The sequence below is a fragment of the Martes martes genome (assembly GCF_963455335.1).
Source record: "Martes martes genome assembly, chromosome: 3".
Lineage (NCBI taxonomy): Eukaryota > Metazoa > Chordata > Mammalia > Carnivora > Mustelidae > Martes > Martes martes.
Window position 1 is genome coordinate 144,502,576 of NC_137890.1, and position 16,430 is coordinate 144,519,005.

The following is a 16,430-nucleotide window of genomic DNA, read 5'->3' on the forward strand; positions in this document are numbered from 1 at the left end:
TTTTGCAAAGTATTTACTATTATAAAAAGCATTCATGCTTCCCCCCTCCTTTCCCCCCCTTAGATTGAGAAGGATAAATTTCACTGATTAAAACAGTATAAAATTTAAAAAATTTGAAAAATGGAAATATTGTTGATTTGTTCTATAACGTGCATCTTCATACACACCTCTCAGATAACCATAGCTGGCCCCTTTGCCTAATTTATGTTAAGCACGTACGCGTGTGAACACATTTTAAACACATAAAAATGACTATTTTCCTTATTCATTTTTTATACTAATGAATGCATTTGAAAAAACCCTATTTATATACTATACCATCCTAATGCTATCAGCTAGAGACATGCATGCTTGAAAATAGTTTTCCCAGTGCAGAAAAAAGAGCTCAGAATTGAAGTGTATTTGAAATATATAACTGGATTTAAGCACTAAATAGTAAGTAAATTAAGGAAAAGACTATACCTCAGGATCATATTCCCATAACTGATTTCCTCTCATGTGGTGGCATTTTAGCATGATTACAGGTCCACTGAGTCTAGACACATCCAAGCATAAGTCATCGGTTCGGATTTCTTTGTCAGCAGTATAAGAAAATACCTGAAAATATAAAATTCAACTGATGAAATAATCCCCTAAAAACAAAAATGCCACAGTATAGCAGAGTTCTCTGTGGAAGCATTCATATCAACTTGTGTTTTCAAACGGTCTCTGCTGTGTGATCTTGAGAAAGTGAGTTCGCATCTCTCAGTCCCTTTCCTCAACTGGAAAATAGGGACAGTGTTATCTGTGTTAAAGGTTTTTGTGAAGCCTCAATTTAACAAATTATTAAGCACATTATTTGCCGGCACCGTATTTCCTGCCCTGTACTTGCCTTATATATCTCACAACAGATTCAGTAAAATAAACTTAACTATAGGGGACTAGAGGAGGGCAGCCCTTGTTCTCACCACATGACCAATTCCCTAATTCTATAGAGAGAACGATGTTTTTCATGAAGACATTTAAATCTTTCTCTCCATGAGAACATCATGTAAATTTTATTAAATACTGTCAGTGTGTTTCCAAACGTTGTAGAATTAGCTTCTCTAGAGACCTCATTAAAAAAAAGTGGCTCTATACTTATCTTTCTCATATGATTATAGCTGGTTTGGGCTACAGTACTTCTCAAAATAGCCAAGAACTGTTACGGTGGATTGTAGATTCATTGTTAGCTAACTTGAACTGATACTATATAATAATCTCTATTTTTTAAACTCCTGGTATGAATATTTTATTTATAACATTGACTATTAAAGGGTCACAAGAGCTATTAAGTTAATAATTATGGAAGTTATTTTCTTCTGTTTGCTCTGATAAGCATGCTTCAGTATTCTGTGGGTATTTTTTTCCTTACAATGTCAAGAGGTAGTGTAATGAGGAAGGTTACTTGAGGATCTTTTAGTTTCCCAAACAGACTGGTAAAATTAGAGGAAGTCAGCTCAATATTCCTCTATAAACTCTGGAGCCCTAGTGTGTAAGCTGAACGAGTCAGTCTTGAGAGGGTTGCCTCTCCAGAACTGACTAAGGGCTTCCCTGAAAATCATAGGTGGTAGGAGAAAAAGGCAAAAGAAATTCTTCACAAAGATGTAAAAACTTGAGAAATACATGAAGTTCATTTAATTAAACTATATAAAATATAGATTTCATGTATGGCATTCAGAAAAAAAATTCCTATCTTTAGTACTTTTTAATAAAGATTTTATTTATTTATTTGACAGACAGAGATCACTAGTAGGCAGAGAGGCAGGCAGGGGCGGGGTGGGGGGGGGGAAGCAGGCTCCCTGCTGAGCAGACAGTCCTATGTGGGGCTTGATCCCAGGACCCTGAGATCATGACCTGAGCTGAAGGCAGAGGCTTAACCCACTGAGCCACCCAGGTGCCCTTAATATTCACACTTTTAATGGAAATTATGATTAAATTAAGAAAATAAAAGAAACACCCATCAGATAATTAGTACTATATCCTTTCCAAACATGGTCTTCATTAATACAATATTGAATTTCATATAAACATATTTAAGTAAATGAATCTAGTAATAAACCTTAATTTGAAGGGAAATTTCTAGAGGAATTTCTTTTATCTTTTATTTTAATGTGAAGTGTAATTTTCCACATAGAAATTATACTTTTAGTTATATACAGATGCCAATGTAAATGGAAACACCAAAGTATCCACATTTGCCACTAATTTTGTATAATTATGGCCTGAACAATGATTTCTCCTCAGATCTCTTACAATAGTTTGGAGACTTTACCTGTTGGGAGAAGTTAACCACATTCTTTGCTCCTTAATTCCTAACTGTAATTCATTTATGGTCAATCAGTAGCTATTTTAAGTGATTTATATTCAAGAAAGATGTATTTGTAAAATATTTTCTGAGCCTATATTATCTGAAGTTATCTTTCTTTGGTCTTTGTACTTGAAAAAAAAAATACTTGGCTCACAAATAATTTTTCTTTAAAAAAATCTGTATAGGGATGCCTGAGTGGCTCAGTTGGTTAAGCGGCTGTCTTTGGCTCAGGTCATGATCCCGGGGTCCTGGGATTGAGCCCTGCATTGGCCTCCCTGCTCAGCAGGGAGCCTGCTTCTCCCTCTCCGTCTTCGTCTCCCAGCTTGTGCTCTTACTCTCTCTCTTCAAATAAATAAATAAAATCTTAAAAAAAAAAATCTGTATATAATGCTTTCATTATTTTCTGGCATTAATTGGTTAACAAATCCTAATGAATAATTAACAGGATTAATTTATTTTTCATACCTGAGAATCTCATTTTTATGTGGAGGTGTTCCTAAGATTGTTTTTATTCTGTATAATAATAAAAAGTCAGTGCATCAGTATACATATGTCTTTCTTGATTTTACCTAGAAGTTATTAGGCTTGATCTCAATTATTTACCCTTTGTATCTATCATCTTTTTACCCATAATTGTCATCTTCATGCTTTTTATATCTCCTACCATAGGAGGTTCATGGAACTCATTTTGGACAGATGAAAATTTTACATGCAAAGTACTTTGTAGAGATCCAGGTACACAGATAGCAGTGGCTGACAGCTAGTGTTATTACCCCAGGCCTAGAGGTGTTCCCAGGATGTGGCCTTGTATATGGATTCCTGCCTTGATAGTATGTCCAGTTCCCAAAGAATTTTAGAACAGGAGTCCACCAGGCTTGGCTCTTGCCTCTGTGTGCCGACCCCTAGGCGCACAGTCTTGAGGAGGGGCTCTCATACCAATGACAGACTGTCCTGACCCTTGCAGAATATATAGTCACCCTCTACTGAGTTTCTTATGACTTTAGGGACAACCTCACATCTCATTTTAGATTCTCTGGGAAGCCAAGACTCCCTACGGCTGTTGCCTTTGTCAGTACCCACATCTCAGTTGGTATGTGTAATTCCTGGCAGAGTATCTGCCTGCCCTGTTCTCCAGTTGCAGTTAAAATACTTATGCCTGATTATAAGGTAAGATTTTCAATCCTGAACACATATGAAGCACATTAACTTAAGCAATCACATATGGTGATGGCTTTACAAGATCAAGTCCCTCATTAGTGAAGTCTACTTGTTTGTTTTTACAAAAATTGGACACTATTCCTCCCTTTCTAGTTACCACTCAAATTGCTTTATCACTGGTTATCAATACTGATTCTCACGAAAACCAGAAGTGAGTTACACAAATACTAGATTTAGCACGTATTTCAGTTGCTGCAATGCCAGGTCGGTTCTATTAACAATGCGTTAAAGTCTCATCACTTTAAACGAAGGTGACTAGAAGCAGAGTAAAATAATCAATCTCGATGTCCTTCCATCCACTATAAAAGAGGAATATGCAGAAAGTTAACATTAACTGAGCACCTATTTGTGTTAGAAACCGCGTGTGACACAGTCATACATATTATATTAAATAAGTTTGCCCTGTTGTTACATTGTACAATTACATTCATATTCCTATGTATCAAGTTAACATTATTGCAAAGCATAGTAAGCAGAGCTTTTTACATGAACTGTATAGATGCAATAATTTATGGTGCTTTGAATATTCCGTTTTGCACTAATCTTCGCATTTGTTCTAACACATAAAATTATGAGCCATCTAGCACTACACATCTTCTTCTGTAGTCTGCTGGTCACGCTTGCTCTAGAAACAACCACTACAGAGGCCAGTTTTACTCAATTGTTCTAAGTTCAGCTATCTTATAAGAAGTGATAGATCCTTTGTTCCATTTTTGTGGGCCCTTCCAAAACTACTCTGATGACTGTAACAATGCAGTTTTTATCGTCTCCTATTACATTAGTTTGCTACAGCTGCCATAACAAAGTACCATGGACTATTTTAATCTCCTCAGAGTACTGAGGCCACAGGTTCTAGATCAGGTAATCATTGCAATTGGTTCCTTCTGTGGACCTCTCTCTTTTGCTTGTGGATGACCATTTTTTCCATGTCTTCCATGGTCTTACTTCAATGCCTGTGTCCTGATCACTTCTTATAAAAACAACATCCCTATTAGGTTAGGGACCACTCTAATGATCTCATTTTATCTCAATCACATCTTTAAAGCCCCGGTATCTCCAAATGTCACATTCTCAGATACTGGGATTAGAACTTCAACATACAAATGGGGAGGGGGACACAACTCAGCCCCTAACACCTATTAACCCCTTACATTGAAAGAAATAATGCATCTTTCCCTACTCCTAGATAGAAACTGTAGTTTTTGCTTACTTGTCCAGGACCCCTGGGAAATCAGTTCAGAAATTAGAATGGTCTGTTTAACATTATTAATTGAAATTCTGAATGGAATGTAATCCCAAATCTTCTCCCTTTCTTGAAATTGGATGTGCTTTAGGCTAGAAGCCTGCAGTGGGATAGGGCTTGGTCAACTTCTGTATTTTACCATCTTGAGAGCTTTTCTTTCTTTCTTTCTATCTTTCTTTTTTTTTTTTTTTAAGATTTTATTTACTTATTAGACACAGAGAGAGATCACAAGTAGGCAGAGAGGCAGGCAGGGGTGCGGGGGGGTGGGGAAGCAGGCCCCCTGCTGAGCAGAGAGCCCGAAGTGGGGCTCCATTCCAGTACCTGAGATCATAACCTGAGCCGAAGGCAGAGGCTTAACCCACTGAGCCACCCAGGTGCCCCACTTCTTTTCTTTCTTATCTGTCTTGCCCACTCCCATATCCCCCCAGGCTGCTAACTGGATTTTGATTCCACCAGGGTCATAAAAGCCTCTGTAAGAGGTCTTACCTAAACTGTCTCTTGATAACGCCTTCCTAATCTCTGGCATGGCAGAGATTTCAAGCTCCTTCTCTTCCGAGATTCCCATTGCTAAGCACCTCTCGCTGCGTGCTAAGAGGACAATGTGTGTTTTCTAAGTGGGCCACTTCTTACGACTTGAGCAACCTGGGGAGGTGAGCTGACTCAGGCGGTGGAGTCACTTCAGTTGTCACAGGCCAGTTTTATGATGTGTGAGTCAAGTCACAGCCTGCCACATTCCCCAAGAGCACCAAGCACACAGCAAACAAGCGCTTAAAATGGTGTTCTACGTAATCTGCAGGGCCTCGTGCCAAATGCAAATGCAGGATTTACTGTTAAAAAATTATTAAGGCTTTCCAATTGTAGGACTCTGTTTGATGGCATGGGTTGCACACCCAGGAAGGGGTCCCTTCCTTGAGTCCTCCTTAGTAAGGTTTGTCCCTGGAAACTAGAATCCCACCCTCTCCTCTCTAGAGGGAGGGCAACTGCTCTTTTCACAGAAAACCTGAATCCTCTCCATCTTGTGATACCTCCTGTTACGGTTTGAATTGTGTCCCCCAAAAGAAATGCTGAAGTCCTTAACCTCTAAGCACCTCAGAATGTGAATGCATTTGGAAGTAAGGTCATTGCAGATGGGATTAGGTAAGTGATGAGGAGATCATACGGGAGAGGGTGGAGGCTTAACCCGAAATGGCTGGTGTCCTTAGGAGAAGACAGAGATAGAGACATACACAGAAAAAAATGCCTCCGTCCGAGCAATGCATCATCACAGGCCATGGGGATTGCAGGCGAACACCACAAGTTAAAAGCAGCAACAAATGCTTCTCCCTTACAGGTTTTGGAAGAAATATGCCCCTCCTGACACTGTGATTTCTGACTGTAGCCTCAAGTACTGAGACACAATGAACTTCTATTGCTCACGCCACACGGTTTGTGTGAGTTTGTTATGGCGCCCTAAGGAACTTACATGCCTCCTTTGATTCCATATGATGGTTGAAGGGTCTAAAAGTCATGGAAGCAGTTTCCAAAGTGTCTGCAAATTCTGCACAGGGAAATCTGATTTTAGATTTCACATCTATTTTATCTTGCTGTCTGGGCTGAAATTTTAACATCCAGTTATGATTTCTGAAAGCATCAGTCATTTTCACAATCATTTTTCTATTGAAATGTATCTTCATAAAGTGGTTCTTGACTTTGATGAGGTGAGTTACCTGCTTTTTTTTTTTTTTTAAGATTTTATTTATTTGACAGAGATCACAAGTAGGCAGAGAGGCTGGAAGAGAAAGAGAGAGGGGGAAGCAGGCTCCCTGCTGAGCAGAGAGCCCAATGCGGGGCTCGATTCCAGGACCCTGAGATCATGACCTGAGCCAAAGGCAGAGGCTTTAACCCACTGAGCCACCCAGGCACCCCGAATTACCTGCTTTTATTGTAGACTTTATAGGGACCAGATTAATTTCTGTCTCTTAACTGATGTACTCAAATGAATTTAGGAACAACTCCTAACATATAAACGGTGACAGCCAATTTCAGTCTCAGTTCTTTACAATCTTAACATTTTTTTCAGAGAAGGTAAGCATTTTCATTACTTCACATATGCATATGGTTTGTTCTGGATTTTTCACTTTGGGGAGTATGTTCAAAGGCATTTATGTTCACCCCTTTGAAAAATCTGAAATTTGAAAAACTGCAAGCAAATTTTGCTCAGATTTGTAGCATAAGCAGCTGCTGGCAAAACTGTCGGAGCAAAGCAAGACGCAGAGCTGGTTCACTTGTTCTGTGCGAGAGGCTCAGGAACCAAACGCCCTCTGCTGGCTCTGCATTGCTATAGGAGTTCTTCCATCTTAACAGGAAGAAATACTTTGCAATACACACACTAATTTTCATATATTTACTTATGCTCATATATATTCTGGATGTGTTTAAAAGGCTCGTAAGTACGTTTGATTCAGCTTTATTATAGAGGTAGTGATTTATCTAGATTTAGTTGTGAATTTATCAAGCACTTCTGTTGAGTTCTTCCAATTCACTATAAAAGTTCACAGTTTGAAGGGGCTCTGTCACTATATGTCAACTGCTTTGCTTTCTCTTTGAAGAACTTTAAGCCAATGGAGTTACAGGATTCACATGCTTGGCCAGAGCCACTTAGTGACAGAAGTTTCTCCGGACCCCAAGCTCACTGGTTATTTTTCTTTCACTTGACTACACTGCCTCTTACAACCCATCACTTTGTTACTTTGGAACTTTCGGCCCTCTAGCAGATGGCTTTAGGTAACTGAAGTGCAGTCAATTTGGGAAGTCTGTTAACAAGAATCCAGAAGGGTAAATTATTTTAAAAAGCTCTCACATACATTCTAACAGTTTTCTTCCCCCCTCATTCTGTAAAAATGGTCCAGGTAAATTTGTATTGAAATAATAAGAAAAATTGTTTAACAACAAAAATTAGACCTTCAGCAATGTGATTTTTATTTCAGAATGTTCTGACTGTATGTCATCCCATCGTGAAATTAGCATGAGGAATGCGTAGATGGAATTGAGTTCATCAATGGAGATGCCAAGGAAAGACACTTCGGCTCCCAAATAGGATGTTTTTCTGCCTTAACTGATTTCAGGCTTCACCTCTGGCCTGTCAGATCAGTGGTCTGGGTAGAAGCAGGTAAGAAGACTAGGTAGCTTCTGTGTGATCTTGACTTACGTGCCTAGATGATATCTATGGTCTTTTACAGATTTAATGCTTTCAAACTCTATTGCTAAAAGTAGGATGTGGGGGGTGCCTGGGTGGCCTAGTCAGTTGGCATTTGCCTCGGCTCAGGTCATAATCTCAGGGTCCTGGGATGGAGCCCTGCCTGCTCCTCCCTCTCTTTCTGCGCCTCCTTCCTGCTTGTGCTCTCTTTCTCTCTTTCAAATAAATAAACAAAATCTTTAATAAAAAAAAAAATGGGGGGCGCCTGGGTGGCTCAGTGAGTTAAAGCCTCGCCTTTGGCTCGGGTCATGATTCCAGGGTCCTGGGATCGAGCCCCACATCGGGCTCTCTGCTCAGCAGGGAGGCTGCTTCCTCCTCTCTCTCTCTCTCTCTCTGTCTGCCTGCCTCTCTGCCTACTTGTGATCTCTGTCAAATAAATAAATAAAATCTTTAAAAAAAAATGGGATGTGGGTGTGCATCTGATGTTCAGTATTCCCATCCTGTCCTCAACATCGTCCAGGATGCATTAACTCTTTCTCTTTTTACTTTGATATAACTGTATATTACAACTGTACATTTCTGAATTGGTGATCAGCAAGTCACCTCATCTTTCCATCCCTGACTGGGTATGTTCTGCTCTCATCACAAGAACTATCCTAATTCCACTTTGCCCAGAAAAAGACTACTACCCAGCCTGAAGTTCTAGTACCTTTTTCACTTTCTTCTTGTATCACTTTAATTACTCTCACCTACTTATCTGCATTGTATTGCAGGCATGGCATCATTTGTGTATATCTTTTTAAATTTAATTAAATTTAATTAATTTATTTTTAAAGATTGTTTGTTTATTTATTTGACAGGGGGATGGGAAAGAGAGAGCGCACAAGCAGGGGGAAGGGCAGAGTGAGAGGGAGAAGGGACTCCCCACTGAGCAGGAAGCCTGATGTGGGGCTTGATCCCAGGACCCTGAGATCATGACCTGAGCTGAAGGCAGACACTTAAGGCTGAGCCATCAGGCGTCCCACTTTACTCTGTCTTGAAGGGTTTTCAAGGGAGTCTACAATTCAAGATATCTAATACATAAACATTATGTTCCAGCTACTCACATTTCACTATTGTAGTACTAAAGAATATAAATTACAAATTTAAGCCCAATTGGATATCCCACTGGATACACTTGAACATGCAGATGTTGTTCTTTATGTGACTGTGGCAGAAATCTCAGATGGCCCCAAGATTCCTATCCAAAATACATGCCCTTCATAAACACCCTCTCCTTGAGTGTGGGTGAGACTACCACAACAGGAAAGTCACTCCATGATTACTTTATGTTACATAAGACCTAGAATTAGCCAACTTAAAGAGTGAGATTTGAAGACACACACAGCCTTGTTTTAGAGGGGGCCAGAATAGCAAGGGAACTGAGAATAGCTTCCCCACTGGTGGGAGGAGGAACTGGCAAAGAGCCAGAAACAAAACAAAACAAAACAAAAAACACAAAAAGCCAATGCACCATAACACAAAATGTTTGGAGCTCAGTCCTCCAACTGCAACAAACTCAAATCTGCTGATAACCAGGAAGCTCGGACTCTGACCCTCCAGTGAGGTCCCAGCTCTGGCCAACACCTTGATTTTAATTCTGTGAGATCCTAAGCAGAGAACCAGCCATGCTGTACCTGAATTAGACCCACAGAACTGTGAGATTAGTAATTTCGTGTTGTCGTAAGCCACTAAAGTTGTAGTATCTTGCTATACAACAGCAGAAAACGGATACAGTGAGTGACCATCAGGAAAAAGGAAATACATACAAAAATTACAATTATTTTTACCATGTGGAGTATCTTCTCCCATGCTATGTCCCTATCATTTATTCATTCAATTGTTCATCCATCTATTTATTCAACAAATACTTTTGAGCATGTTAAATGCTTCAGACCTTATCTGAACCATATAGGCTCTTCATGAAACTGAATTCAAGACACCAACACCTAATAGGGTGCCAACATTTTTGTAAAAGTTTCCTCCACTCTTCCAAACCACCTTGAACTTTGTTCTCCGTGTTCTCATTGTAATGATTTTCTGGATTATCTTCCTCTTGATGGTATTCTCTGCTCTATTTCCTCTGATCATATCATTCCTTAAATATTTATTCTCTGAAGAATTTGCCCTCACACATACAGACTGTAAGGAAAGTCAAATGGATTATTGGATGGGATAATTTCCTTCAGTCATAGGCAATTTAATATCTACTTTCCCTCTATCACTACCTCATTGGTTGGTACCATGGAGCACCAAGATATTTGGCTTTGAGGTTCTTATTGATTTGTGCCTGCAAATGTAAAGTAGACATAGCAGCGATAATAATATATCATTCATGTGACATCTGTATAAACTAGTATATTTGTTTTAGTATTCTATCAGCCACAAATTCATGGTGAAAGACTTTGTGTCATCCCTTATGAATATAATTTTACTGGTATTTTGGTATAATTTCCTATCTTTTTTTTTTTTTTTCTAAACATTTGTCAGAAAGAGAGCAAGAGTGAGAGAGTGAGTGAGCACAAGCAGGGGGAGCAGCAGGCAGTGGGAGAAGCAGGCTCCCCACTAAGCAGGGAGCCTGATGCAGGACTCAATCCCAGGACCCTGGGATCATGACCTGAGCCTAAGGCAGACGCTTAACCAACTGAGCCACCCAGGCATCCCGAAAAATTTCCTGTCTTAAAAGGTATTCCTAATATCATTAGATACTTCTAGGAAGTCTGGTATATGGCATATATAACTATGATGTATATAGTTATATCTATATATAACTAGATAAAAATGATTAAATATATAAAAAACCTCAAAAGGAAAATTATAATGTCCTGGATGGCACAAAGATACACTTACTGTCTATCAGTTACAACTGCTTCTGATCTGTAAAGGTAAACTACTCTTTAGCTTATATTAGACATAATTTAAAAAAATTAAACTCCAGATTATTACAACATTTGCACTGGATGCAAATAAAACTAAACTTTTCTAGGTGATTTCAAGCTTAAAGTAGTCCTTTTGATTTATGGCATTCATCATGGCTGCAAACAAAGATCAGGCTCTACTGAGTTTGCAACTGAAACAAAGATTCAAGTGCAAGTAGTTTGGCCATTCGATGATCCCAGAAAAGACTAGTAGGTGAACAGGGAAGGAAAAAGAACTAACAGAGGGTACGTTACAGATTAATTATGCTGTGGGTAACTGGAGTTTAAACCTTTAGGGATCTCTGGTAGAGAACAAGCAGTCCCATGGAAGGGGGAAGAAGCTGGGATAATATATGCCATATGCCCTCTGTTGGCTTGAGCTGTCTTTCCAGGTAGAATTAATTCCCCAGGAATAACTAGGTGGGCAAAGTGGCCTCTGGCAGTGAATGACTACTCTGACAGGTGCTCAGGCAAAGGGACAGAGGTTCTGTCTGGCCTTTGGATGCTAGGAGGCAAACAAATGAAAGGAGAGAAAGAACATGCCATTTGGGGAGTACCTGCTATGAAGATGGAAGTCATTTTAAGTATATTGTATATGGAGATATGATAGACCACATATCACATGTTATAGGATTTTTAGTGACCTTTCAAGGTAAGCATTGTGTTTCCTCCTTTACAAACGAGGAACAGGGTGCATGAAAAGATCAAACAGATTTCCGCACCTCACTCGGTGTATGAGAACCTGTCTTTGAAATACAGTCTATCAGCCCCCAAATCCCATGCTCTTCCACACAACATCTGCTTCTTGGATATTTAAAGAATTACACTCTAGACTATTCAGATTTCACTGTTTTTCCCTAAAGTGTCCATCTGATCCCATGTTCATATTTTTCCAGGATCTCATCTGATACCACATTACATTTAGCCATCAGGTCTCCTTACCCTGCTCTGACCGATGCTCACACTGTCATTTTTTTGATGACTTTGACAGTTTTGAGGAACACTGGTTAGGTATTTTACAGACTGTCCCCCTGTGTGGGATTGTCTAATGTTTATCTTGTGGTTAGAATGTTTTTGAGAGGATGAGCATGAAGGTGAAGGAGCATTCTATTGCATCATATCAGAGGTGTAGGGTGCCAACATGACTCACAATGCAGAGCCCTGGTCACTTACCCAAGGGAGTATCGGCCATGTTTCTCCACCATGAAGTTATAACCCCACCACCAGCTTTCATGTTTTACTGTTTGAAAGCAAGTCAATAAGCAGAGTCCACATGCAAGGTGGGCAACAGAGTTAAATTCTACTTTCTGAAAGGGGGATTATCGACCTAAATTATTTGGAATTCTTCTTTGCAGGAGATCTTAGAGATCAAATTTAACATGTCTCTAAAAACTTGAGTCTAAAATCGGGGACCATATCTTTACATTAGATTGGTCTGTAACACACTAAGACTCCTGTGATAAATCTCATTTGGGCCACTTGTTTCGCTGGCAAGATGAAGATAAGTTCTCTTTAGTAGATGGAATTATAATGTGACCACTTTTGCCACATAGAAGTGGCATTTGCTCTTAGCCATGTGTAAGACATGGATTGAACACTGGCCCCTGCGAGCTTTAAAGACCACTTTGATCATTCCTTGATGTTGCAATGAGCATAAAATGCACTTCTGAATTTGTCAGGTTTATTTTATTTTATATTTTTGCAAAAGGAGTGTCTCTTAAAAAAATTCTGCATTTCCCCACCAGATGCACATGTTTTACTTCTTTTAAATAAAAAGAACATCCCCAAATTTATTTAGAGAGTTAGCAGCTAGAAAGTTGGAGTAGGAATATACCTATCTGGTAGGTTTTCATTAGAAGACTAAGGTCTTTTATTAAAAACTGGAATGGACGCTAGGCTGTTTCTATGGTAACCTACTGAAGCCTTTTTTTCTTTAATGGAAAGGTATCATTTCTGTATATACTACATGTGGCTCCTTGCTCTCTATTGGATCAAGTCCTTTGATAAAAGAATAAAAGAAATGAACTGAAAGAAAGTTATATAGTCTGTCCCTGCTTGTGGTGAAATTATACTTGGGTAATAAATAACAAGAATAAAAAGCCCTTTTCATTTTTGCCTGTATTCACCATGTCATTTTTAATAACAGAAGTTCACGTCCAAGTATTTTCATGAAGTTGTATTAGGAATAGGTTACAAGCTCTCTTTTGACAACCTTTGCAGTCTGAAAGCTCTTTGCTTCTTTTGTCCCTTCAAATCAAAATTCCCTTGCTTGACATTTACATTCTATTATAATCTTAGCTCCTCTACTTATAAAAGTTAATGTTCCACTCTCCTCCGTCCAGGCCTTCTCTTCCATTTGGACCAGTATCCCCGCTGTCCTTGCAGACACTCCATTCTCTGTGCTTACTGACAGCTCTGTGAAGCCTTTCAGACCCACTCCTGTTCTTATCAGAGGTTTCGCTGAATGCCTCCTAAGGCATAGCAGTACACAGACTTTTTGTTTCAACAATGACTGTTTTGTATTCTCATTGGGATTGAGTATAGGGATTGTGTGCCTATTTGCTTATTTAGATTTCATCTTGTAAAAAAGTAGAAGTAGATTTAAACAGAATTGTACATAGATATGTAACATACACACGGAGAGAAATAAGAGAGAAAAAAATCCATCTGCATGAACAATGGTAATGTTTAAAAGAACAAAAGAATCCAAATAAGGCCAATATAAATATTTTTCCATAAAATATTATTAATTTTCTCTGGATAAACCAAAATGTTATTAATTTTCTCTGGATAAACCATGTGTCTGGCAGTAAAAAAGAAAAGGAAAAATCTGTTTCTCAGGAGACAACCAACTCTTCCTAATACTCAATGCAGTATGAAATTCTCTTAGGGACACTCATGGAAGAATTCCATGTTATGTAACAAATAGCATCTTTACCAACTTCCCTATACACAAAAAAAGAGTTTGAGTTTTGGGTATATTTTCATATTCCTCTTAGTGCCCATACATTGCTCGGTATACATATGGTGCTCAAGGAATTCTTGATTAACAGAATTTTTCTTTTTTTTTCCTTTAAATCATTAGGTTTTGGTGACTGACAGATTGCCTAAAATTTTCACTTTGTTCTAAGACATTTTATATAAACAATTATATTATATATAATATATATTATATATAATACAACAATTATATAAACAATTATATATAATATATAATAAAATTTATATATAAACATAATATATTTATATAAATATATATTTTATATACAAATATATAAAAATATATAATATATAATATATATAATATATTATATATTATTATATATATTATATATATATTTATATATATTTTCCTCCCTCCTCTAAATTCTAGCTTTCTAAATTCATGTGCCTGCCCTTGGAACAAAGATTTCACAAATCATCTGGACTTGCTGCTCTTGCTTATCTAACAATAGGGATAAAGAATACTAGAACTGGTGAACATCTAGTTCAGCGATATCAATTACAGTATTAGAAACTAAAGGCGGAAAGGATAAGGAACTTCTGTACAGCCACTGCTACGAGCTGGATGTTTGTGTTTCCCCCTCTCCCTAATTGTTAATGCTGACTCTAGCGGCCAAGGTCGTGGCATTTGTAGGTAAGGTCTGTGGGAATTAGTTAGGTTTAGATGAAGTCACGAGGGTAGAGCCCCAATGACGGGATTAGTGCCTTACAGGGAAAGGAAAGGAGAGACCAGAGCTAGCTCTCTTTCTGCCACATGAAGACACAGCCAGAATGTGGCAGCATACCAGCCAGGCAAGTGTCCCTGCCAGATCCTGACTGTTCTGGCACCCTGATCTGGAACTTCCAGCCTCCAGAACTGTGAGAGAGGTGTCCCTCTGTTGTTGAAACCACCCAGTCTATGATCTTGTGTTATCGAAGCCTGAGCAGACTAAGATAAGCAGAGAGCAATTTTGACACTCCGGTCTTCTGATGTTATCTTAACTTTTTACCAAAACTGACTCAGATCAGGTATGATGTAGTATAATAAGGTATATGAAAAATGAAACCCATTTACGATACCTACTAGGGTTACTCTGAGAATCAAATTCTAATATATTTAAAGCATCTGGTAAAGGTCTACTATGGGAATAGTATTCAATATAGAACAGATTCACCCCCCTCACTGTCATAGGCTACTGGGACCAAAAATTCATGCTCTATTCTTAAAAGCTTTAAAAACAGAATTAACTAAACCAACTCATGCTGCTGATCTGTGCTTTAATTTAGTGTAGAATGCAATTAATATTAGAAAAATATTTTATGCAAAGAAGAAATTATTGGTATATTTCTATTTAAATAAAAATGATAGGTTTTAATGGTGAGAATAGATTATTAACTAGGACTGCCTAATAAAATGAGAGAGAACTGTTCATGGTTTATACAGAAAAGCAACGACATTCCCATTATAGCTGAGACACAATTCTTATTTGACACAAAGATTATAGAATTCGGACCATTAAAATATGAAAGGCATTTTGTTGATATTTTGTCACTGCTGTTATGCCTACATTTCTAACCATGCAAAATATTTATGGAATATATACTTACTCTAGAACATTTGGTTTTCTGTCACACAGATATGTAAGATTGCCTTTAGTTGGTTTATCTTCATAATATCTTATATACGATTAATTCCTTTCCTTTTCCTTTCCTTTCTTTTTTTCTTTGAGAGAAACAGAGATCAAGTGGAGGGGGGGGGTGGCGGCCAGAAGGTTAGGGGGAGAAAGAATCTTAAGCAGGCTCCACAGTCAGCCTGGAGCCCAGTGCAGAGTTTGATCTCACAACCCTGAGCTCATGACCTGAGCAGAAACCAAGACACTTACCTGACTGATAACTCCTTTTAAAAACTGGTAAGTATTAACTAAGGACCGCTTTAAGAATCTTGGTGCTACAAAAATATTATACTTGGCATTTTATTTGGCCATAATATTTACAGATTTTATAGATTTTTCCTGTTCCCAAACTGTATGTTTCCTTCCCTGGCACTGGTTAGTCAAGCAGCTGAATGTGAATTTCTTTTCTAGTTTTTTGTTACCGATGCTTTATTGTGCTACCTTTTCTTTCCCGGAAAAATCAAGCTTTCATAGTTGAAAGAAAAACACAAACCTAGAAATACCCTTACCTGTTACTTCTCTTCTATAGAATTTAATAACTATGATAGAACTAAGAACTCTAAGAAAAGGAGTTTCTTAGGTACAGCAAAGCAACTAATTTTAAGTATGGATTCTGCTTCACTTCCAGTGAATATAAAAGTAGGCTAGCCCACACCGTTAATTTGGAAATCACAGACATTATTTACCTTACTTAGAAGCTAAGAAAATGGCTTTTACTGCTAGATTGAGCCAAGATGAAATTATTATATCACCTGCTATAAACAGCTTTACATGATAAATTAAAATAATTATTTGCATCCTTAGTGAAATTTAGGTACACATGTGGTCTTAAGGGGGAGAAACAGGAGATCAT

At 38.2% G+C, this 16,430-nt stretch overlaps 1 protein-coding gene across 3 annotated transcripts in view; it reads right to left on the minus strand.

Annotated features, from left to right (window-relative positions):
- The window catches only part of GALNT13 (polypeptide N-acetylgalactosaminyltransferase 13), a gene marked incomplete at both ends in the record, with an annotated part of 450,620 nt that overhangs the window by 11,722 nt on the left and 422,468 nt on the right, over positions 1–16,430 (minus strand). For all 3 annotated transcript variants that reach the window (XM_080799582.1, XM_080799581.1, XM_080799580.1), the window contains one exon: positions 463–597. In XM_080799582.1, coding sequence (XP_080655708.1) covers positions 463–597 — 135 coding nt within the window. The remainder of the gene's footprint in view (positions 1–462; positions 598–16,430) is intronic.